General features: G+C 47.1%; 1 protein-coding gene and 1 long non-coding RNA gene across 4 annotated transcripts in view; one reads left to right on the top strand and one right to left on the bottom strand.

The window, feature by feature from the left end:
* Positions 1-12,348, top strand: part of Kiaa0232 (KIAA0232 ortholog) — a 63,498-nt gene extending 51,150 nt beyond the window's left edge. For all 3 annotated transcript variants that reach the window (XM_031341880.1, XM_031341881.1, XM_031341882.1), the window contains 3 exons: positions 4,790-4,898; positions 8,293-8,390; positions 10,037-12,348. In XM_031341880.1, coding sequence (XP_031197740.1) covers positions 4,790-4,898; positions 8,293-8,390; positions 10,037-10,216 — 387 coding nt within the window. In that variant the 3' untranslated portion in view covers positions 10,217-12,348. The remainder of the gene's footprint in view (positions 1-4,789; positions 4,899-8,292; positions 8,391-10,036) is intronic.
* On the bottom strand, positions 8,057-13,651 carry LOC116070455. Its single transcript, XR_004110400.1, has 3 exons — positions 13,501-13,651; positions 11,161-11,310; positions 8,057-10,699 (listed from the first exon to the last, which is right to left on the bottom strand). It is a non-coding gene; the product is annotated as an uncharacterized LOC116070455 (long non-coding RNA).
* Between the last annotated feature and the right edge of the window lie 8,606 nt (positions 13,652-22,257).

Here is a 22,257-nt window from a genome sequence, read left to right as displayed (position 1 = left end):
CCTCATCCCACCTCATATCAGAATTATTTTCTCCCTTTTCTTAATTTACCTGCACTCTCAGCCTCTTTTTGTAATTGCATTTTCTGTCTCATGAGTTCCTTGCCTTTTTGCCTTTTGCTTTTTTCTTTTGAGGAGGAGGGTGGTACTTGGCTATTGGAGTCATTGGAGGCAGAGCACCTAGAAGTGCAGCTGCTTGCCTTTGGATGGTTGCAAAAACCTCAGGGGAACTTAGCATGCTCCTTGGTCTATAAAAGGCCAAGTTTAACCCCATTGAATCCCTGAAATCTGAACTGTAAGGGAAAACCCAGCAATGTTGTTAGCTTTTATGTGTTGTTGTGTTGCCCCCATTTCCCTCCTTAAATGTTCCTTTATGTACTTTGTATTTCACCTGGTTCCAGATTGGGAAGAAAGAAAATGAGGAAAGAAGCAAGATTCTACCTACTACTACCATATTCCTTCGCTTTCTAGTATGTTGATGTATTTCCCTGTTCTCAGATTTGGGGTTTCTTTCTTTCTCTCTTTCCTTCCTTCCTTCCTTCCTTCCTTCCTTCCTTCCTTCCTTCCTTCCTCTTTCTTTCTTTCTTTCTTTCTTTCTTTCTTTCTTTCTTTTTCTTTCTTTCTTTCTTTCTTTCTTTCTTTCTGAGAGGCCTAGCTTGCTGCAGACTTGTGGGGACATCTTGAGAGTATGGGTGCTGATTGGAGCTCACTTCATAGGCTGGCTTGAGGAACAGTGTTGAGAGTGGCTTGAAGGAACAGTTTGTGACCCAGGCTGAGGCTAGGACCTGTGTCTGTCTGTCTACCTGTTGTAATTCCCAGGTCAGTTATGAGGAGTTCCTATGACTGGCTCCATGTAGGCAAAGGCCTTCTGTTTCAGTACAAGAGAATGAAAATAGAGGGTTTTCCTTAGAATTACCATTTAGGATCTTGGAAAGAATTGCATTTACTTAAAAGTTGAGTCAAATTGGGTAGACGTGATTTAGATGCCTATTATGTTCCTATCACTGAGGGGAGAACCTTAATGTGTGGGGTGCGATCCTTGTCTGTGAAAAGTTCAGTCTAGGCAAGAAGCCCAGTTTGTAAATCTCATATTTCATCTGTAATGGGCTGTTCATATGAAGTTACACAAGGGCATACTCACAGTGATGGCTCCTCCTCCCAACCCTCATTAGTACTAGTTGTGGTAAACCCTGCCAAAAGTATTCTCTGCATGGTATATTCCCTTTTAATGGCCTTTATTGTAATCACCCTTCCTTTTCTCATATACTGTTCCATGTAAGGTTTCACCACAGTTTACTTGACTAGTTCCTTATCTTTTAGGACATCAGGGCCAGGGTAGTTGTGGGTGAGGTGGTAGGTGGAGCAGTTGAAATGAGCCCTGGAGGCTATGGGAACCTCACCAGAGCTGTCCCAGGGTATGGACATTGCCTGGATGTGTAGGAGCAGAAGGAGGCAGGCCTAGCAAGCAAAAGGCCAGATAGATGAACCAGAGCTGCCGAGCTATGTTGGTTGGGTACAGAAAACAGCTCATCCAGTTATAGCTAAAGGCAAAAAGAAGCAGAGAGAGCATACTCCATGTGTCTCCTGCACAGAAATATGGCACAGGTGTCCTCTACTTGTGGGCCTTTAATTGTCTGCTTAATGCCAAGCCCTTTGAACATAGAAAGCCAGATCTTTAGTCCCTGTCTTTAAGTACTTTCCAGTCTTGTTCAGGAGATGAGCTCGTTTTGTACCAAGATACTACACTGTAAAGGTCAGCAACTCTGGAGGTTGGAGAGGTAACAAAGATCACTCTGGCTTATGGCACACATCCTTCCCGTCCTGGTTTGTCAGTGTCGTCCTACCAGACAGCCAGAGACTGGTTTCCTCACCTAATAGCTAGGAATGTTTGAACTTTAAAAAGAGACTGACCCAGTCTCACAGTGAGAATCAGACAATGCTCTCCTGGCTCTGCACCTCCAGAAGTAGAGAACAACAGCAGGCCCTTCCACTCTCCAGTGGAAGTTCTCTATCTACATTTCTTTAAATACTTTCTTTTTTCTTTCTTCCTTTCTTTTTTTTTCGAGACAGGGTTTCTCTATGTAATCCTGGCTGTCCTGGAACTCACTCTGTAGACCAGGCTGGCCTCAAACTCAGAAATCTGCCTGCCTCTGCCTCCCAAGTGCTGAGATTAAAAGTGTGCACCACCACCGTCTGGCTCATTTCTTTAAAAGAGAAGTCCACAGAACATGTTCTCTGCCATTTGGGACCCAGTGATGAAGAAGGACCAGTGGGAAAGGGGCACTGGACCCCCATGAAATGGAACCTTCTTTTTCAGCAGAAATAGACTATTTAGTGGGAGTGTGAACTATGGAGTCTTTATCCCTTGACTGCCAGCTTCAGAAGAACTTCCAAGAATTGCTAAACCATTTGTGGCCAGTTTTTTGGGATGTAGTTTGTGCCTTCCCTCCCTTTCATTGTCCTGGTCATTGCATGCATGGAGTGTCCTCTGCCCAGTGCTGTTGCAGGTGCTGGAATCATCAGCTATGAGCCTGTGTGGAGTTCTCCTGCAGGCTTGGGGATAGGAGCAACCATGCTAGGTTAATGCTGTGTGAGGATATAAGCATTTGAAGAAAGACAGAGCACTGGATAAGACGCTGGGTGAATGGAGAGTGCTGAAAGCAGCTTGCTCTGTTAAGTAAGGAGCCAGGCAGGCTTTCTCCTAGAGCTTCCTTTGAGTATGTACCTGGGTAGGAGCAGCTTCTGTGGGTGGTGCGGCTCTGTTCTGCCTTTTCCCCAGTTCTTTCTGTTCTTCTGTTGTGTCCCATCCCCTGGCTCCATCTCAGGCTGGCTATGTAACTAAGGGGTTACATTGAGTTTGTGATCCTCCTGCCTCTCTTTCTCAGTAGTATTTACATTCATTGAGTTAAAACATCACTCATAGCCTCAAATGAGTGAACTGTTGTGGAGTTTGCTATGCTCCCCAAAAGCTGGGAATAACTCAGTAGAAAGGTGTTATGAAATGGTGCATGCTTGAGGAATATGGATGGATGGCTGCTGCAGTATAAAAAGAGAAGATAGTAAGTCTTAGCCATAGGAATTGGCACCCAAATGGGAGATTCAGAAAAGACTCCAAATAATGCAGACTTAGGCAAGAGTCACAACAGGGTGAAGAGAGGACTTGATGTGCTCTGGAATCAGAGACATCCTGGGAGCCAGTTTCTGTAGTTTATAGACAGGGGGTTCTGCCTAGAGATGCAGAGATAACCCAGATAACAGTCTTGTCCTTCAGCTTCCAGGGCTCTCGAATCTGACCACATCTTGAAGTGTACCCAGTTCTCAGGTGGTGTCTTGACTGGTCAAACCTGTTTCCCTCACCACACCTGTCCTTGATTGACTCTGTGTCTCTTACATTTCACAAGGGGATTAGAACATAGCACAGTTAACCACACAGATAAGAACCCAGCTACCTGCTGCCTCCTATCTCTTCAGAAGTACTATAGGATAATAGAGATATATCTCTGGCCCCTTTCCCTTGCTGACTGCCCTAAGTAGTGTCAGCTCATGTCCCGGAGTACAGAAGGCCTTGTTGCAAATTGGTATTAGGTCCTGGTACCCACTTTTACTTCAGACCTTGTACACTGCTGGCTGGCTTCATTTGCATTTAGGTCAGCTTTCAGAGGATCTTGAGCAGTACTTGTGTAGTAGACTGGTCATACAGGGAATAAGAAAGGCCAATTAACTACTCTGGGCAGACAGTATATTTTCTTTCAGTTCTAAATTTGGAACTATTTCTGAAAAGTCATAGTAAATGAAAATAAAAGTTTAAAATATATTTCCCATTTCATTCTCAATATATATATTTTTAAAGATTTATTTATTAATTATATGTAAGTACACTGTAGCTGTCTTCAGACGCACCAGAAGAGGACATCAGATCTCATTACGGGTGGTTGTGAGCCACCATGTGGTTGCTGGGATTTGAACTCATGACCTTCCGAAGAGCAGTCGGTGCTCTTCCCCGCTGAGCCATCTCACCAGCCCTCATTCTCAATATATTCTCATGTAATTCTTAAAACCTAATAGATAATGCAGTTTTAGACCCATAAAACAATTTACAGTTCAAACCACAACAAAACCCCTTTAGAAAAAAAATGGTTGTTAGTTCTTGAAACAGTTTGGATTTTGAACTTGGACAAATGATGTCATGGAATTGTACACAGTTCACAGGCATTCTGGCAAGAGCACAGCATAAGGACGGACTGGGGAGGTACAGAAATGGAGAGCCAGGCTTTGCTCTGGGCAGATGTTGGCAGGTCTCTCAGGCCCACTGAAGAAGGGGGCCACCACCAGCATACCAGGATACATTTGTCAACAAAAGTTGCCTGTGAGGTTCATGACCACTCCAGTGACAGCTTCTGGTACCCGTTCTCACTGTCTAGGAGGGAGAGCAGGGTCTGAGCAGCCTTAAACATTCTACTTGGAAGGGTAGAACCTGTCTCCCCACAGCACCTCAGGCTCAGGCCTGAGGCCACCTATTGCACTTCAGTAGACTAGGGGGTTTTCCTGTCTGCTGTTTTAGGTCTTGTAAGAGGTTTCTGTCAAGATTTTTGTTCCACCAGGAGTTGAAGTACTTCTTAAGAAAGTTTCCTTTATTTACAGTAGGCCTTTTCCTGAAAAACAAAAAGCCTTAGATTCTTTTTAACTCACCAACCCAAAGGCACTAGGTATGTAGTGCTTCAGTAATTGTTAAAATTTTCTGTCTGCCCTAAAGGTTTATAACCATGCTCTGTGTTTGGCTTCATCTAAACAGTTGCCTGTACTGAACACTGATGTGCAAGAAGTAACAAGAAACCAAGAGAAGCAGAGCTGGTGGGAAAAAGCTTTGTACTCTCCCCTTTTTCCCACATCAGAGTGTGAAGGTAAGGAGACTGTGTGTTATTATTCTGTACAAATTTCTAATTCACCAAGAGCAGCAGGTTCTTCAGGTGTGGATACCAGTCCAGGAAACACCAAAAAAGTTCCTATGGCCAGCATTTTGTTAGACCCAAGGGACACCTAGATGATTGCAAATTGGACCCTGTTCTTAAACCTAACCATTGGCTGGTGGAAGGGTTTGGAAATTCATTAGAAGCAAAATGGTATGGACTTTTGGTGAAATATGTAATAACCATCTTGACTCTAGAGAGTGGAGTCCTCAAGGCAGTCTTTGTGCAAAGAAGGTCACATGTGTGAGGCAGGTTGAAAGAATCAGGTCCCATCCGGCTCAGCTATTTTGATGATTAACCAGAAAGTCTGATGGGATGGAGCCTACATGTATGAGAAACTGGTTTCTGGCTCCAGTTTGGTGTGCATTGGGTGGGGTGGGGTGGGAAGGACGTTTGCAGAGTGTTCAGGTCATGTATGCTGGAAGACTTGTAACAACAGAGACAAAATTTTAGCTGAGGGTTAGGTAATGGGAACAGGATGAGGAGATTCTGTAGTGGTCATACCTGCCCTGAGACTGTGGCGTGAGCCGCAGGAGGGAGTTAGGCTCTAGAGCAATGGTTCTCAGTCTGAGTGAGGAAGTACAAGGAAATCATTTTATGGTTGGGGTCACCACAATGTGAGGAACCGTATTAAAAGGGTGGCAGCGTTAGGAAGGCTGAGAACCACTGAGCTAGAGAGAAGGGTAGTGAGGATGGCTCTGCTTTGCCAAGGAAGATGCCAGGGCAATAGAGTATAGACCCAACCTCTTGAGTGATCCATCTGTGAGATGGTTGAGTTTAAGACACAAGTGCAGCTAATAGTACAAGTTAAGAAACCCCATAGCTGTGCCTCAAAAGCTCCTCTTCATAAAGAGCGAGAAGAGCTATATCACCATGTAGTAAAGGAGACACTTCCTTGGGGGCGATGTTTAGAAGCACTGTATCAGTTTGGAGCCAGTTTCAACTCTCAACTCTGCATCTTAGATATCCAGTCTGTTGGCAGGTGCCAGTGAATGGATGTAATGCTTTTGTATGTGTGTGTGAAATGCTACATAGGGAAGCTTGGTGGAGAAGGAATGGTAGCCAGTCTTCTGAATGACAGCTGTGAGTTTAATCCTTGTAAAGCTCCCTTAACAGTGACAGTGTAAAGTACTCTTTCTGTTGCCTCACATGGAAGTTATGCAAGAGGATAACTAGCTATTTGCCCCCTTGAAAAGACTAGGCATTCCTGAGGCTTCTAGTATTAGAATGGTTAGTAATCAACATGTGCTGTTCTGGACACTGGCTAACTAGAACAGGAGGCACCCCAAGGGAGAAAGACTGTCCCTTGTTGAGTCTGCTGAGGAGATGGGGTGTGACCTGCTGAGAACCCTGCCCTATGCACTTCGGTGTATATGTGTCTGACCAAAGTGCTGCTCTGGGGATGTATAGACACACTGGCTGCCTGTCCTGGATGTGTGTCTTCTCAGTGGGGCAAGAGCTAGGGTACAGACCAGCACAGCAGCTGGGGTTGGAGGAGCAGTGTGGGGCAGAGCATAGACAGCACAGCACGCTACACGAGTATGGTAGAGACAAGGCCGACTAGGGTAGAGACTACAGAGGGCTTGGTAGTGTTCTCCAGTGCTTATACTCTGACTGTATTGTGCTTTGGAAACTTAGTTGCTATTGGCATGCATTATCCAGACTGTGTGGAGTGAGCCCTTTGGGAGCAGCACAGACTATGATGGGGGAGTGTGGCCAGCTGGAGCCTAGTGCCTCTGTGGGTAACTGCCGAGTTTCTCTGCTCTGTTGTCTGTATTTGTAAAAGGAAGCCATCCCTGTTGTGATGATTGTGAGGAATAAAGATGCCTCTTCAGCAGGCAAGGTGCCTATAACTGTAACCCTCATACAGTGATTGCTCAACAAACTGTAGCTGTCACTAGGAGCATTAACAAGACACATGGTATGAGCTCAGTGTGATTCTTAGCCAAACCCCTTCGTGGAGGTGTGAAGATGAACATAGCATTTCTCAACTAGAATAGAGCCACCTTCCCTTGCACAGTCTCTCTTCTGGCCCCACTGTGTATATAAAATGAATGGGATGAAATGAGGCCCCTTCACCAGATCTCAGTGGCCTCCCAGCTGCCCAGAACCCATGTTCCAGGTTGGTGGCTATAGAAGATGTTACTATACCTGTCCACTTCTCACATAGCACCTCTTGAAGAGGATGATGTTGCTTCTGTTTTAAAGAGGTTGGGTGTGTGGTTTGGAGAGTCATGTCACAAATAAAAAGCAGAACCTGGCATCTACTGTGGCTTTTGTCACTCCAAGCCAGGGTTATTCAAGTAATTCCCAGGACTGTTAGGTTATGGAGAACATCCACATGGCAAGCAAAGTCTGTACTTGGTGCCCAGGAGTATAGCACTCATTAAGGCTGACCTTGTCTTCTGTGACTCTGGCACATAGGAGCCATAACATCCATTGACACCTGTGGTATAACCCTATCAAACAGGGATGCTAAGGGATCAGCATATCTGAGCTCTTGTCAGGTCCAGGTCTGAACTAGCTTGGTTGGAATCTTCACCCTTCTCTCAAACTCTATCCCAGCTATCATCTTCATGGGACAGTGGACATGAGGCTAGGCTAAACCAAGACTAGGCTCAGCCCAGGGGCTGTGCTCAGGAGTCACCTGGAAACTTCTCAGGACTGATGCTCAGTTTCCTGAGGCCTAGGTGTCTCCAAGTTCCTTAGGTGGCTAAATATTATAGTGCATAGATAAAACACAGTAGAAGCTGCTGCTGCTGCATTGGATTCCTCCAACTCCAGTCTATATTGCCTTCTCATTCTGTGAGCCTTGGCTAATTGGACTATGAGCTTTCATGTACACAGGTGTTACAGACTGGTGGGCATCGTATTGAGTTAGAACAGGCCAGCTGGTGACCTGCTTTGCTTTCTCATTGGGCTGCCTGTCTGGAACCTCAGCATATCTGAGCATATCTGTGGTGCATTGACCATCTCCCTCCACTTGACACTCATTCTTGAGAGCATGGGTCTCACTGGTCTTTTCCCGTGTCCCAAGACCATTACATCATAGATCTGTGTATATATTTGTTGAGATAATGTTCACAGTAGAATATGCTTAAGCTGGCCTGGTTTTTATTATTTGTTACATACTTGTGGCTGAAGTTTTCAGTTAATGTCATGTTTTCTCATACACTCCAGACTGGCTGTGCTTTCAATGACAATGTAAACTTCCAGAGGGAGGGGAGACCTAGCTTTTCAGTGAGGTGAAACAAGGGTATGTGTTTCAACTGTCTTAATTGAATTTCCCCCTTTCCCTCTTTTCCCTTCTCCATTCAAAATGATTAAGAATGTTATACAAATGCCAAGGGAGAGAATGGTATAGAAGAATATCCAGATGCTAAAGAGACACCCAGTCGTGAAGAGCGTCTGTTAGATTTTAATAGGGTAAGTGGACTGTCCTCCTCCCTACCATTCTAGTCACAGACTTGAGGGTCCTGTGACCCACCCTTGGCCCATCTTCCCAGATCCTGGGTGTTGCCTTTCTCCTCTTGGCCCTTTCTTTGGATCTGTCTCACCCCTGACCCCAAGACCCAACCATTTGCCAGACCTTCATGAACAGCCTCTAATCCCCGCACTGGCACTCCACTGCTGGCACAGGTGGTCTTAAGTGCCGTACTAAGCCTGTTGTTTATTGTCCAGTCCTGAGTAGCATCTTCCTTCCAGCGGATTTTCCAGCCTGTACGGGACAGACCCTGCCCTTTCTGTGCTCTTATGCACTCTCTGGGTGGAGTCCCGCCATCCCAGACACTTCTGTCTTTCCACCATGCCTGTGAGCACGATGAAGGCATATTCAAGACCTTGACCTACTTTTAGCTCAGTCTCAAGCCTTCACTGTTAGGCAAGTTAAGACCAGTGAATTGAAGAAAACCTATTTTCTTCTCAGAGTTATCAATGTTAGCACAGGCTCTGTAAGAATTTTCAAAACCACCATGTAGTGCTAATCCCGATGACTTATCAGTTTGTGTTAATATATGTCCAAGCTCACATGTAAGGCCTCCCCATAGCCTTCCACCCTCAGGGTGTCTCTTCACCTGTCTCTTCCTCTCACCTCTGCCCACAGTGTGTCTGCCAGCCTGTTAATGTCTCTCACCTCCACTTTCTAGCCATTTCTTTCCTCCACACCATCTTTCCACTGCTAATTCTCAACAGCAGCCACAGCCTTTCTAGTCCTTGACAATTATCGACATTCTGAAGGCAGTGACCTAAGAACACCCCTGTGCACTAAGTATTCTTGGCACCCTCATCCATTTGCAGAGTATAAAATGGAGGTATCTAGAGATGGAGCATAGGGCTGTGTACCCCAACAGTCTGGCTGTGGGACCCATGCTATCATCACTTGGAAGACTCCCTCTGCCTGGAAGCCTTGTGTGCTTTGCTCTCACATAGCTTTTCTGTGTGTCCGCCTTGAGCTCAAAAACAGGGACTGTGATGGGGTGATGCTAATGGTGGATATTGTGATGCACTGGGAAATATTGTTAGTTGCTGTAACTGATGAAAGGCCCACTACCATTGCCATCAAGTGTCTTTGGGGTTCTAGATGGCAGCCTTCCTATAAACACAAGAGATGCTCTATAGCACAACTGGTTAGCCCAGCACTGCTGTGCAGAGCACCAACCTCTGCTCAGGAGTGCCACCTTCTGGAGCACCGTGCCCCTGTTCAGAGTGCCCCTTAACCAGTATCCTCATGTCTACAGTCTGAAGCTTTGTCCTTTGGTTTGTTTGTCTGCTGGAACTGAGTCCTTGTGCATGACCATGTTTGTTTACTTAGGGAAGCCTGTGCAAAGCTTCATGGGCTACCCTGAACCAGCTGAGAGTTAAGGAGTCCCTTTGTCCTACCCTAGTGTGGCCACATAGATTCTTGTGACTAGATATGCAGAATTAGGATTGGACCCTTCAGGTGACTTCACGTCTTTGTAGCTTTCTGTAGGAGATAGAAGTGATTGCTATTTCATCTCTGTCTGTGAATAAGATCAGCCTTTGGGGGGATTGTCTGATTTTTGGTGTATTGAAAATTGTTTCTTGAATTGTAGGTGTCTTCTGTTTATGAAGCAAGATGCACAGGAGAGAGAGGTTCTGAGACAAAACCAAATGGCCTCCACAGGAAGATGTGTTCCAGTGCCAGCTCTGACACGGGTGACACAGGCTCCGAAGCCGGCGGAGAGTGGGTGGGCCCCAGCAGAGAGGAGCTCTTCTCCCGAACACATCTCTGACCCTGCAGAGTAGTACCAGTCATTGAAAATGCTGTGATGGGAAATTGCCTTCTGTGAGGCCTGTTAGTCTAAAGCAGCAACTTAGGTTTCTTCTTCGATTAACTGATCCACATCAGTGATTACCTTTCTCTTCTTGCTTATTTTAGCGTTGAGGACGGCTGTCCTGTTGAAGATTTGTTTCCAAGCTGTTAAGTTCTTGCTCTCTGAAGTAGACTAGACTGTGCTGTCCATGAGGAATGGGTGTGCATGTGCTTGTCCTAGTGCGTCCCGCTTCTGCATCGCAGCTGCAGGCCTCCCTCTGGCGGCTGTGTCGCCATCACCTTGTCAGCACCGTGGTGACAGCCGCCACCGTCCAGAGACTCTAGCTCTGTTCTCTGAGCCAGGAGATCAGTCCTTCCCTGCAGTGGGTCAGGGCCTTGCTGAAGGAGGAGGGAAGCATGGTGACTCATCTGCAGGCTCATTCAGAAGATCTCATGGATATTGCTGTAGGAACACAAGGGTGTGCTTTAGAGACTTACAGAATACTGTGCTTTCTCTTAGGATCCCCCTAAGTACCTGGAAGGTACTGTGGCTTGTGACTTTCTTGCTAGCTGAAGAAGCCAAGGATTTGAGGAACGGGGTAGTAAGTGGGTGAATGCTGCTACTGCAGTGTGTCCATAGCAGGCACAGTGGGGTTCTCTTAGCTGCCCTGGGGCATAATTGAGGACCTTACTTGCAAATTATTATCTGGTGACTGCACTGAACTTAAGTCTCCTATTGAATTGAAAAACATTTGACATGCAGTGAGGCCACCTTTTACCCCAAAGAAATCTTTGGCTGCTGCAGCTAGCTGCTCTTGTGGCTGTGATGTAGTATAGCTTGTATCTCATTTTGTGTTTGAGAGAATGTTCTGGGCAAGTTCTGCTTGCGGTGGGCTGGGGTGGGTAGAAGAATTTCCCACATACCTGTGTGATTGCTGTTCTGATCATCGCCTCATGTAACTTGGTGAAGCAGGCAGGCAGCAGGCCTCACAGAGTTGCATCTAAGCGTGCTGATCACCTTGGATCTCTCTCGAAGCACTGCCACAGGTGCTAGTAGGGCCAATTGTGCAAAACCTAAACATCGAAAATTATTTTTCTCTTTTAACCAACTTGTTGTTTTTAAAAACACCTTGTCTGTGACATGAATTCAGCATGTCCATTACATCAGGAGTGGCCGAGAGGTCTGAAGTAGTTGAACTGGCCTCACCAGTAAGTGGGACAGCACTTGGAAATGTTTGGCTTCTTAGATGGGAGTGGAGCTGCCCCTCAGGCCTTGCTAGTAGTACTTGAGTTTGTTGCCTGTTTCTTAGAAACACAGGAAACACTGTGGAAACTGCAGGCACTGTCGTTCTGGCTTGCTGGCTGGGGCATCTTGCCACCTTAGGGTTTGTTTCATACAGCACATCCTCTGACCCTTTACAGTGGCGCGTGTGCGTGTGTGCATGTGGAAGGTTTCATGTTGCTCTTATTTATTTACAGGTATCAGATACATTTTATGTATTTTTTTCTTCTGGAGCTTCCTAAAATTTGATTAACATCTGCACTGAAATATAACCTATCATCAAAGGCGTAAAGGATTGGAAGTTGTAAATTCCTAAAAAATCAATGCCATCAAGATTACCCTAGAAATTGTTGCTATGACCAAATGGATTTCATGCTCAGCCATGAGCTTGAGTGACCTGGACAGCCAGTGTTCATCAGGAAAAGGCTCCAGGTGGCAAAGACACCCACCTTCTCAGCTGTGGGGAGAGGCCCCCCACAGGGGATATGGTGGGTCATCAAAGGCAAAGGGATAACTAGATTCTGTATTTGGTTTCTTTTTATAGTTAAGTGGCTAAAGCTCAGAAGCTTTGGCACAGAATTAAAGCGTGGTTTTAGTTTCGTGAATGGATGATCACAAAAAAAGCATTAAAAAAAAAGTTGGCAAACACTGAAGCGCACTGTGGTATGAAGCGCGTTGCACATCCGTAGCACTGAAGTATCAGCTCCATTCCTGGGCTGATTTTCCCCCGTGGTTGTATTGTTCTGATTTCACGTACACCAGAGTAACTGATTTTTTTGTTTTGTTTTGTTTTCTTGTGGAGTTAACACCAAATAAAAATTTTAAAAATATTTGTTGTTTTTATTTATCATACTAATCTTTTAAAGTGAATAAGCAGCCTCTTGTGAACTGAGAAGAACAAGAGGAAGCCAGGTCCCCTCCTCCTGAAGGTAGTTAGCCTCCCAGAGCTGGGAAAGCGTAGGTAGGGCCTGTGTGGCAGCCAGCTGGCTCATATCGACAACAGGTACTGCCCCTCCCTATTAGACAAGTCTTCCTCATTGTGTTTTGTTCTGGAAGGGAAAAAAGTTACTGTGAATGGAGTTCATTGCACTTAGAAGTCGGGGATGGTTCAGTGGGAAAGGTGCTCACTGAATGGAGTTTGATCCCCAAGAGCCACAGAAAGGTGGAGAGAGTGGCCTACATTACAAAGTTACCCTCTGACTTCTGAATGCATGCCTGCCATGTACTGCACTCATACACACATATATGTAAACAGTAACATATAAACATATGTGTATACACAACAATAAACAGTGTTTGAACAAGAGTAAGGGAAAACTTTGTAGGTACCTGTAGGTAGTCCGTATACCTGTCTCTAGGTCTGGGTGTCCACAGGGACTCAGCCATGCTATAGACTTCCTAGGCTGCCCTGCAGTCAGAACTGAAGCTTGACAGCCTGTTACCCAGCAAAGATTGAACAGGGTCCTCACTGAGGTAGAGCATTCCTTTTGGTCTCTTTGATCTTCAGTATGTATCCTGTAACTGACACTGAACTTCCTAGCTCAGTGGGGATCTAAGGGCATGACATTCTTCTTGGGTACCAGCACGCACATCCCATGAGTTGACTAAGCGCCTTTCCCTGTTGACTTGCCCTGAGCCCAGATGTGCCCACGGGTTGTGCTGACTGCCCCCTCTGCTTTCTGTGAGGTTTCTTTACAGACTGTCAGCACGGGTGATTCTCGGATGCTCTGCCTTCAAGAACAGGGACAGTGCTAAGTAGCAGTAGCCTTCACCTGTACCTGTCCTTGGGAGTGTGACCAGCCCAGCATTCAGAGAACATAAAAGCCTCCACCTCTGTTGTCTAAGCAACCGGCCACTTGTGTAGCCACCAATGCTCTGACAGCATCACATGGTGGATTCTAGACATGTGGTAAGTGGCCAGTTATAGTTCCCTGCAACCTGCTTCCCCTCATGAGCCTAGGAACAAAGAGCATGGCCCAGACCTTGAAAGCTGCTCATCAGGTGCTTGCTTAGGTTGGCATTGTTGAAAGCAACAAGACCAGGAAGCCTGCTGGCCCAGCACTGCGTTGCACTGTAGTATTTTCAGAATAGTCACCTCACATGGTCAGGCTGGCAGTTACTGATCCAGTGGCACTGATTGCACCAGCTAGTTCTGGGGCTCAGGGTTCTAGGTGTAAACATTCTATATGGCCAAGGAGACTAAGGCATGGTGCCCCTACTAGGTGCTTGTTCAAGACCTTGCACCTACCCTCTCTAGTCCCAGTGGATTTGACAAGCTAAAACTGCCTCTTCCCAGTTCAGGAAGTGTGTGAGGGGTTTGGTCAGGCCCTGTAGGAAGAATTTGATCAGCTCAAGGCCCTAACAGGCTATACTCAGTGGCTCCTCTGGTTGTCCCTGGCTCTTTGGGGTTTTGTGTGTGTGTTTGTGTGTGTTTACTTTTTCAAGACAGGGTTCTCTGTGTAGCCCTGGCTATCCTGGAACTCACTCTGTAGACCAGGCTGGCCTCCCAAGTGCTGGGATTAAAGGCGTGCACCACCACTGCCCGGCTGTCCCTGACTCTTGAGTAGTAGTGGTAGAGTGTCTTGAAAGTTAGTTGAGAAGCACCAAAGCTGCCAAGAATATTGGTTTTCAGGAGAAGCCAAATACCAGGAACCCATGTCCTAGGGGTGTGTTGTCCATTCTTCCCCTTTGTTGCCACCTGGAGTGGCCTGGTGGGAAGACCCCTGCCCTACTAGCACAGGGCCATGCCCCACAACAGAGAATTCACAAGCTGGAAAGAATGTCACCATTGGTGCAAGGGTACTGGGGTGTAGAATTCCCTCAAAGACTCAGAGAACCTTGCTGTATGCCTTGGACACAGGTTTGTCCTCCAAGAGACCACAGGCTGGGATCACAAAGGCAGCAACCCAGGACTCTTGTTTGCCGAGAATATTCAGAAAGGGGAATGCCACCTGGCTTCAAGGATAAATGAGCTGAGCGTCCTTCCGCTGCTGAGGACATGGTGTTGAAAGAACCTGAATCCTGCTACAACCTCAGGCTGAAAGACCAGTAGAGGGGAAGCTTCTATGGAGTGAGGAGCTGGGTCTGATGACTCTTATCTATGGCTGTACTCAGGGTCTGGTTTCCTTGTGGTCACTGGTGCCAAATCATTACTAGATCATCCCACAGCAAGCTGCAAACCAAGGATAACCATCAGCCACTTGTGCACTTAGGCCCAAGGCTGCCTGATGTACAAGGTTTGTTCATGTGCACTCTCCCCAAGTGTCCCTGCCGCAGGGCAGTGAGTAGAGTGCCAACTTCTGGGAAGGGCAGGGCCAATTAGATGGGAGTGGTACAGCGGGTACCCTCTGGAGTTGATCTCAAGGGCGTCCTTCCCTTTACCTCAAGAGCCTTTACCAACGGGCAGCACTCTACTGCCTCATCAGTGTGGTTCCCTCGGGCTTAGAATTTCTCAGAATCCAATCTTTTGAGTCCTGGATTTGCTTGGCTCCAATGGAGGGAAAAGGGAGGCGGGGGACAGGAAGAGGGTTGGAGTGGCCTGCTCCTGAAATGCTTTTGCATACTCTCACAGGCCTCCAAGGTTGAATAGGGATCTTAGCTCAGGCAGAGGAGGAAGAAAATGCCCTGGGAGTCTTCTAAATCAGGGAGCTAAACCACCCTAATGCTGTGACCCTTTAATACAGTTCCTCCTGTTGTGGTGACTCCCAACCATAAAATTATTTCGTTGCTACTTCATGTCATTTTGGGGGGGGGGGGGCGCTGGAGAGATGAGTCAATGGTTAAGAGCACTGACTGCTCTTCCAAAGGTCCTGACTGAGTTCAAATCCCAGCAACCACATGGTAGCTCACAACCATCTATAATGAGATGCCTCTTCTGGGATGTCTGAAAACAGCTATAGCAAGCCATACTGGAGCGAGTGGGCCTGGGGTGAGCAGGCTGAGAGTGAGCACTAGAGAGTTGGCTTAGCGGTTAAGAGCACTGACTGCTCTTCTGAAGATCCTGAGTTCATATCCCAGCAACCATATGGTGGCTTATAACCATCTGTAATGAGGTCAGATGCCCTCTTCTGGTGTTTCTGAAGACAGCTACAGTGTACTTACATATAATAAGTAAATCTTTAAATAAAACTAAGTGCAATTTTGCTACCATTATGATTCATAATGTAAATATCTGATATGCAACTCCAAGGGGGTCATGACCCACAGGTTGAGAACAACTGTTGTGTACCAGCCACTTCCCCAGGACCTGTGAAGAGCAGCATGGATGCTTTTGTATCCCTCTCATTCATGGGGATGTGAGGGGTTTCAAGGAGGGAAGAAGGGAATGTATCCCCCTTATTCAGAGCCCACAGGGCTTAGCCACTTAGTCCACTAGGCAAGCCAAGGGCCAACATTCGGCATTTTTGCACCCCCACCAGCTGGTTTCACAGGTCCTGAGGGATTAGCTCTAAGGGTTTATAGGCCCTCCATACTTCCAGTTGGCTTTGTTCACTTCCTGAGGTTGAAAGCATTTCTCAGCTTTCTGCTCCAGCTGTCTGTTGCCATACCCCCCTCACCCCCGCCATTATGGACTCCTAGACCCTGAAGCCAAACTTTTCCTGAAATTGCTTCTGGTCATGCTAAAGCAGACTGTCTTCAGAGAGAGAGGGAGAGGGAGAGAGGGAGACAGACAACTGGGAGCTGAATGGCAAGAGAATGTTGTGCTTAAACCTGCTTAAGCAACTTAGCAAAAGAAACTCTTAAAATAAAAAAATCTTGGTGCCAGAGAGATAGATGGCTCAGTGGTTAAGAGCACTTGCTGCTCTTTGGAGGACCCAAGTTTACTTCCCAACTCCCACATTAGATGGTGACTCACAACCATCTGTAGTTCCAGCTCCAGGGGATCTGACACCTCTGCCTTCCTGAGGACAACTGCACTCACATGCACAAAACCACATGCATACACATAATTAAAACTAATAAAAAACGTGTTTAAAAATAAAACCTTTAAAAATAAAAATAAACAGGGTTCCAACTTATTCTCCAGTACTACAAAAGATGGAAAAAGAAGAGGAGGGAAAGAAGGAAGAGAAAGTTGAGGAGGATGATGATGAAGAGGAGCAGAAAAGAGGAAAAGGAGAATGAGGAGGAAGAACAGGAGGGAGGAAAAGGAAGGTGAGGAGGAGCTGGAGGGAGGAAAAGGAAGGAGGAACAGAAGGATGAGAAGAAATGAGAGGAGGAGAAGCAGGAGGGAGGAAGAGTGAGGAGGAGCAGGAGGAAGGAAGAGGAGGAGAAGGAACAGGAGGGAGGAAGAATAGGTGACTGGGATCTTAGAAGACAGAAGTATCCTATGTCCCTAGATAAGCTGGCAGTGTTGGGATAGTGCTTAGGAAAGCTGTCCTACTTCAGGATTGTGGGGAAGAAGTGGAGATGTTTACTGTGGACTGGTAACTCTTGAGATGTGCTCTAGAAGGATTCAGGCAAAGTAAAAATGTGTAACCATGAGAAGTGAGCAGAGAGAGCTCTGTTCCGTAGCATGGGCATGAACTTTCCACTCTCTAAGTGTATTTGTTGTTCTCCAGAGTAGTGTGCCCTGAGACTCTTTAAGGTGTTACAACTGGGCCTCCAGGATTGGACCAGCAGCGGAGAGGGATCTGAAGCATTCAGCTGGAACAGGAGCTACATCCAGGTCTCACTCTTAGCTTCTACCCTCACAGACTGGCACCAGCTCCTGGGCTCTGGGGGAAGGGACACTGCAACAGCACCTTCTTCCACTGAGACTCTACAAGTCTTCAAGCAGCTGCAACAGGCCTCTAGGGCAGCCTCTCCCAATGACAGAGGCCATTTATCATGCCCACTCTCTTCCAAGTTAGGGTGCTGTGCTTCTGGGAGGGTAATTCAGTGCCGTGTCCCTCTGAGTTTCCTGAGCCTCAGTGAACTGAACCCAGGGCTCCCTCCTGTTCCCTGCCTCCAGCTGCTGAGACCCATTTAGGGGCACTGCATGGGCATGCTTCCCTCTGCTGTTTAGCCTCTCAGCCCTGGCACTTGTCTCCATACCCTGGGGACATGCATCAGTTTCTTCACAGATACAAACTGAAAATGAGTTCCAACCAGCTCTCTAGCTCCTGCAGGAGGAGCAGTGGCAGGGAGCCAAGAGATAAAAGGCTTCCCTGGAAGCTTTTCCCTGCCATGTTATTCCAGAGCATTCCTCAGGTCAGGTACCCTCCTTTCTGTGCAGACACTAAACAATGCTGTACATAATATAGATCACCCTGTCCCAGGAGAGCCCAGTGATGCTGCCTCCTTCAGCTCTGAGCAAGTCAAAGCTGGTCCCTGCCAGTATCTGCACGGGAGAATGGGACCATCTTATGAAAATCTGACTGTACTCAGCTTTGCCTCAGCTCTCTATATAGGTCCTCCCATTGCTGCTCCCAGTAACTGTGACTATGTCACCTTAAGTAACAGACAGACTTCACAAAGAATCTCACTGTGTGCCTGAGCTGGCCAATCACTGCCATGGGACCATGCATAGCATAGAAATCTAAGGGGGATTCAAAACATTGAGGTCACAGTGGGTCTAGGGCAGTAGAAATGAGGATCATACACAGTTGGAACACTAACACTCGGCACAGTATCTATTATGTGGCACAGAGAAGCCCTGTCCCAGGCTAGATGGGCCTTTGTGGGGCAGACATATCTACCTGCAAAGTTACTGTCAGCCACTCTACACTGTGCTTCCTGTGAACTGAAGCCTGCCTGCCTAACTGAGCAATATAGTTCTTCCAAGGCATTATGGGTAAGCCTCTTTTACCACCTCCTGACTTGATTTCTTCAGTATTGACAAGGCAATTTTATTTTTATTGATAATTTTCCATCTGTGTTCCTCCAAATTCCTATGCTAAGTCCTCCATCCTCCAATGTGAGGATCAGAAGATGGCGTGGTTTAAAGGCATGGGTCGTCTGACTCGCCAGCAAACACTTTTACCCACTGAGCCATTATGTCAGCCTTGAGAAGAACCAGCTTGTGAACAAGAGGCCCTGGGCCTTGGGGTGACCCTTGTCTAACTCATCTTCCCTAAGAGGAAGGGTCCAACTATCTGTGAAGATCCCACAAGTTGGCCCTGGACTCAGCATGGAGCCGTCCCTCTGGCTGTATGTCCAAGCTGGTGACCTCTGTGTCACAACAGCTCTTTTTAATAGAGCTGCGCTAACACCTGATGCTGGGGGGAAATGGGAAAAGCCAAGCTGATGGCTTTCAGGGGTCTCCAGGCCCTTCAGTAACCACTGCCTCCGGAAGGAAGCTTGGCAGTATCCAATCAGCACAGGTGCCAATGAGGAGTCTTTCAGGACGCTGGCCCTAGGGCTGGGAGAGGGTGTTGGGAGGGAGTCTCCATGTGTTTCTCTCCTCCAGGGGTGGACGTGACTGCAGAGCCTATCTGCAGCTGAGCAGCAGAGTCTGGCATTGAGCCAGCCCAGGCACCGACCAGGTTCCAGACTGTGCCAGTCCTGGGGACCACCAGCCTTTTCTCTTGTTTTCAGAACTCCGAGGAGGCCAGGTGAGTGGCTCTTTCTCTTACTCTTGCCCTCCAGGACCCAGGCCAAGCTGTGCTTGGCATCGGGTCTACCTTCTCTGGTCCCCCCTTAGCTTCTGTTTATTGGGTGATGTTTGGCTCTCAAGAGGGCTGGGGCCCCTGGGCTTGAGTTGTCTGGTAGTGAGACTCCATAGCTGAAGGAAACAACTCTCCATTATGTTGTCTTCCTCTTCCTGGTGGAGGCAAGGGGACATAACACAGAGACAAGCGAGCGACTGGGGCCTAGCACAGTTAGTCAGGCTGAGGAGGACAGGAAAGGGACATCCTGAGAGAAAGCCATGGCGCTGCACTTGGTGCCCTAGGTGTGGCTTCTTGGTACATATCTTCCCCTATATTGAAGGGTTCTGTTCTGTTTTGTTTTGTTTTGTTTTGTTTTGTTTTGTTTTGTTTTGTTGAGACAGGGCTTCTCTGTGTAGCCCTGGGTGTCCTGGAACTCACTCTGTAGACCAGGATAGGCTTGAACTCACAGAGATTCACCTCCCTCTGCCTTCCAAATGCTGTGATTAAAAGCCTCCACAGCTACCACCTGGCCCCCTGTTTTGCAGTTTAAAAGAGGAGGCAGATGTGGTCATTTAGTGGGTATTTCTGATTGAGCCACCTTAGGGGAGGGGCACAGGGGTACATTGGGCCACAAACTCCATAGAAATAACTGAATCTGCCAGGTGTAAGCAACCCCTGCCACACACACACATACACACACCATCCAGGGGAGTGTCACAGACACGTTGGTGGGGAAGTGAGCCAGGCTGTTGGGAACAGGACTGACTGAGGCTGGTGTGTGGTGAGTGCTTTATGGCTACAATGAACTTTGCTTATCTAGATTTATAGGGAAGGCCACTGGGAGCCCTGGAAACATTCTGGAGACCATAGGTTGGCTGGTTCTGAAGCAGCAGCTTCTTGGAGATGGGTTGTCCCCTTAGTCTCTCTTGTCCCCTTGGTCTGCCCTGTCCCCATCCCTGATACTGTTGGGGCACAAGCACAGAGAAGGCCTTCCAGACTCTAGCTACTACCCTGCCTTGTTCCTCAGGGTACCTGTTCTTCACACGTCCAGGGCATGTCCTCTGGATCTCCATTTTCCATTCAAACAAGGCCACAGTAGGGCACAGTGACACCTGCTTATATAAACAGGTAGCTGAAGCAGGAAGGTAGCAAGTTCAAGTCCAGCCCGGGTCACATTGGGAGCTCCTGTTTCAAAACATAAAGTCCACTCTCCCTTTCTTGTCCTCCAGGTAAGCATGTAACCCTGAGGTTAGGGTGCTCAGTGCTGCGTAAAGGTTCTAAGAGACTGGAGAGTAGAGAAGGGGTCCAGGCCTTGCTTGTTTTCCTGTCTCTGGTGGTAAGTACAGTGCCAGGCTCAGATGTGGATGGGAGGGAGACAAACAGTGGCAGGAGTCAGAGGGAAAGGTTGCTTGGCTTCAGCTGGCTCAGGGCTGAGACCGGCAGACTGAAGAAGCTGAGATCTGTTTTTTACCCAAAGATGAGGGGCAGCATCTGTGGAGACAAAAGGCAAGAAGAACCCCAAGAATATTTGCACCTCAGCCCCTATTTCCATTGAATGGAGCCAACAATGGGTGTGGATCTGGGATACTGGGAGGTAAAATAATGTGCAGTGCGTTGTAGGAGAGGCTTGAGAATGAGGTTGGAGAAAGAGGGGAGAGGTTGGAATGGGTAGATAGGACAGGGAGGGGTCACGAAGGATGCCAGCACCTGCTGGCCACCGCCTCTGAATGAACTGAGCCATACCTCCAAACTGAGACTGGAGGTGCACTCTTTCTCTGAAAGAAAAAACTGAGGTTCAGAGAGCCTGAGTAACTTCCCCCAACATTACACATGAAATACCAGAGCTGGGATTCCAGCAGGCACCTGTTCATGTTTAGCTATGCACTGCCCAAACAGTACCACAGCTTGCTAACTCTCTGCAAGCCTCTTGATTCCAGGACCCTGTCTGGGTAGGAAAGCTCCCCAGAGAGCCTTCGTTTCCTGCGCGTGATTCAGTGAGAGTGAGGATAAAGGAAGCTGCACAGAGCGAGCCAGCAGAGGGTCTTGGTGAGGGTATGCCACACCACCTGCAGTAGGATCTGTGTGACAAGTTCCACAGACTGAGGCGATTGACCTCAAAAGGGGTAGGCCTCTTGGAACCGGTTGTAGAACTCTGCTGGAGAAAAATTATTGAGCCGTAGTTCTCGTGGCAATCTATCTGTTTTGTTTTCTCGTATTCCTTTTCTTACTTACATGTTCCTGGTAGCCTAGGCCAGGATCTTAAGTGAGCATAATGGGTAAGAAACCATCCCTTGAGATGGGGTCACTAACATGACCTTATCCTCAGGGAAACCAACGCTATACTTTTTAAATCATTTACAAAATTATTATGCTAGGTAGAAACTTTCCCAACAATAAAATTTCATATGGCTACATGTGTGTCATAAGAGGTGGGTTTTGGTATATGGTAAAAAAAAAAAAAAAAGCCTTAATAAGAAAGAATTAAAATAGTTTAAATCTATGCATTGAAGATTTATAAAAGATCAGGCATTAGATGTTAAATAATAATTGACCATATGGGGCTGGAGAGTTAACTCAGCAGTTAAGAGCACTGACCAGAAAGATTTATTAAGCTGCTCTTGAAAATATGCCACTAGCCTTGGATGACTACCCCCACTGAATACATCCTTTCAGAATTGTTATATTTTGATTTATATTACTAATGATGTTACCTGTTTTGTTTGTGATTCACTGAATACATAGTTTCAGAGTTGTAATGCCTGGATGATACTGTGCCAAATGGTTTTTGTTGGTATTTGTGGTTGTTTCACTGGATACAGTTTCTAAGAGTTGTAATGTTTGGATTTTTAAATGTATAAAATCCCCTGCTTGAGAGTTGCAAAATACACCCAGATTCAAACTGCCTCTGTGTTTCTTTCTGTTTGTCACCACCAAATCCTTACCCACCTAGCTTGGAGGACCCTCATTCCAGAGAGGGGTGCAGATAGCTGGGGTGGTCCGTGGCAAGGGTACCCTTCTGGAGGGCAGGTAGGTGGTAAGAGAGTTGGGGCTGATTTTGTGAGGGTGGTAGCACCTGGCAACAACCTGCACTAATCATTTAAGGAGAGAGGACTCAGGAGGAGGGAGAGAGATTAGGGAGCAGGTGGAGGGCAGAGCAGATGCAAGGGT

Source organism: Mastomys coucha, unplaced genomic scaffold (assembly GCF_008632895.1).
Source record: "Mastomys coucha isolate ucsf_1 unplaced genomic scaffold, UCSF_Mcou_1 pScaffold22, whole genome shotgun sequence".
Taxonomy (NCBI): domain Eukaryota; kingdom Metazoa; phylum Chordata; class Mammalia; order Rodentia; family Muridae; genus Mastomys; species Mastomys coucha.
This window is presented reverse-complemented; position numbering and strand designations above follow the sequence as displayed.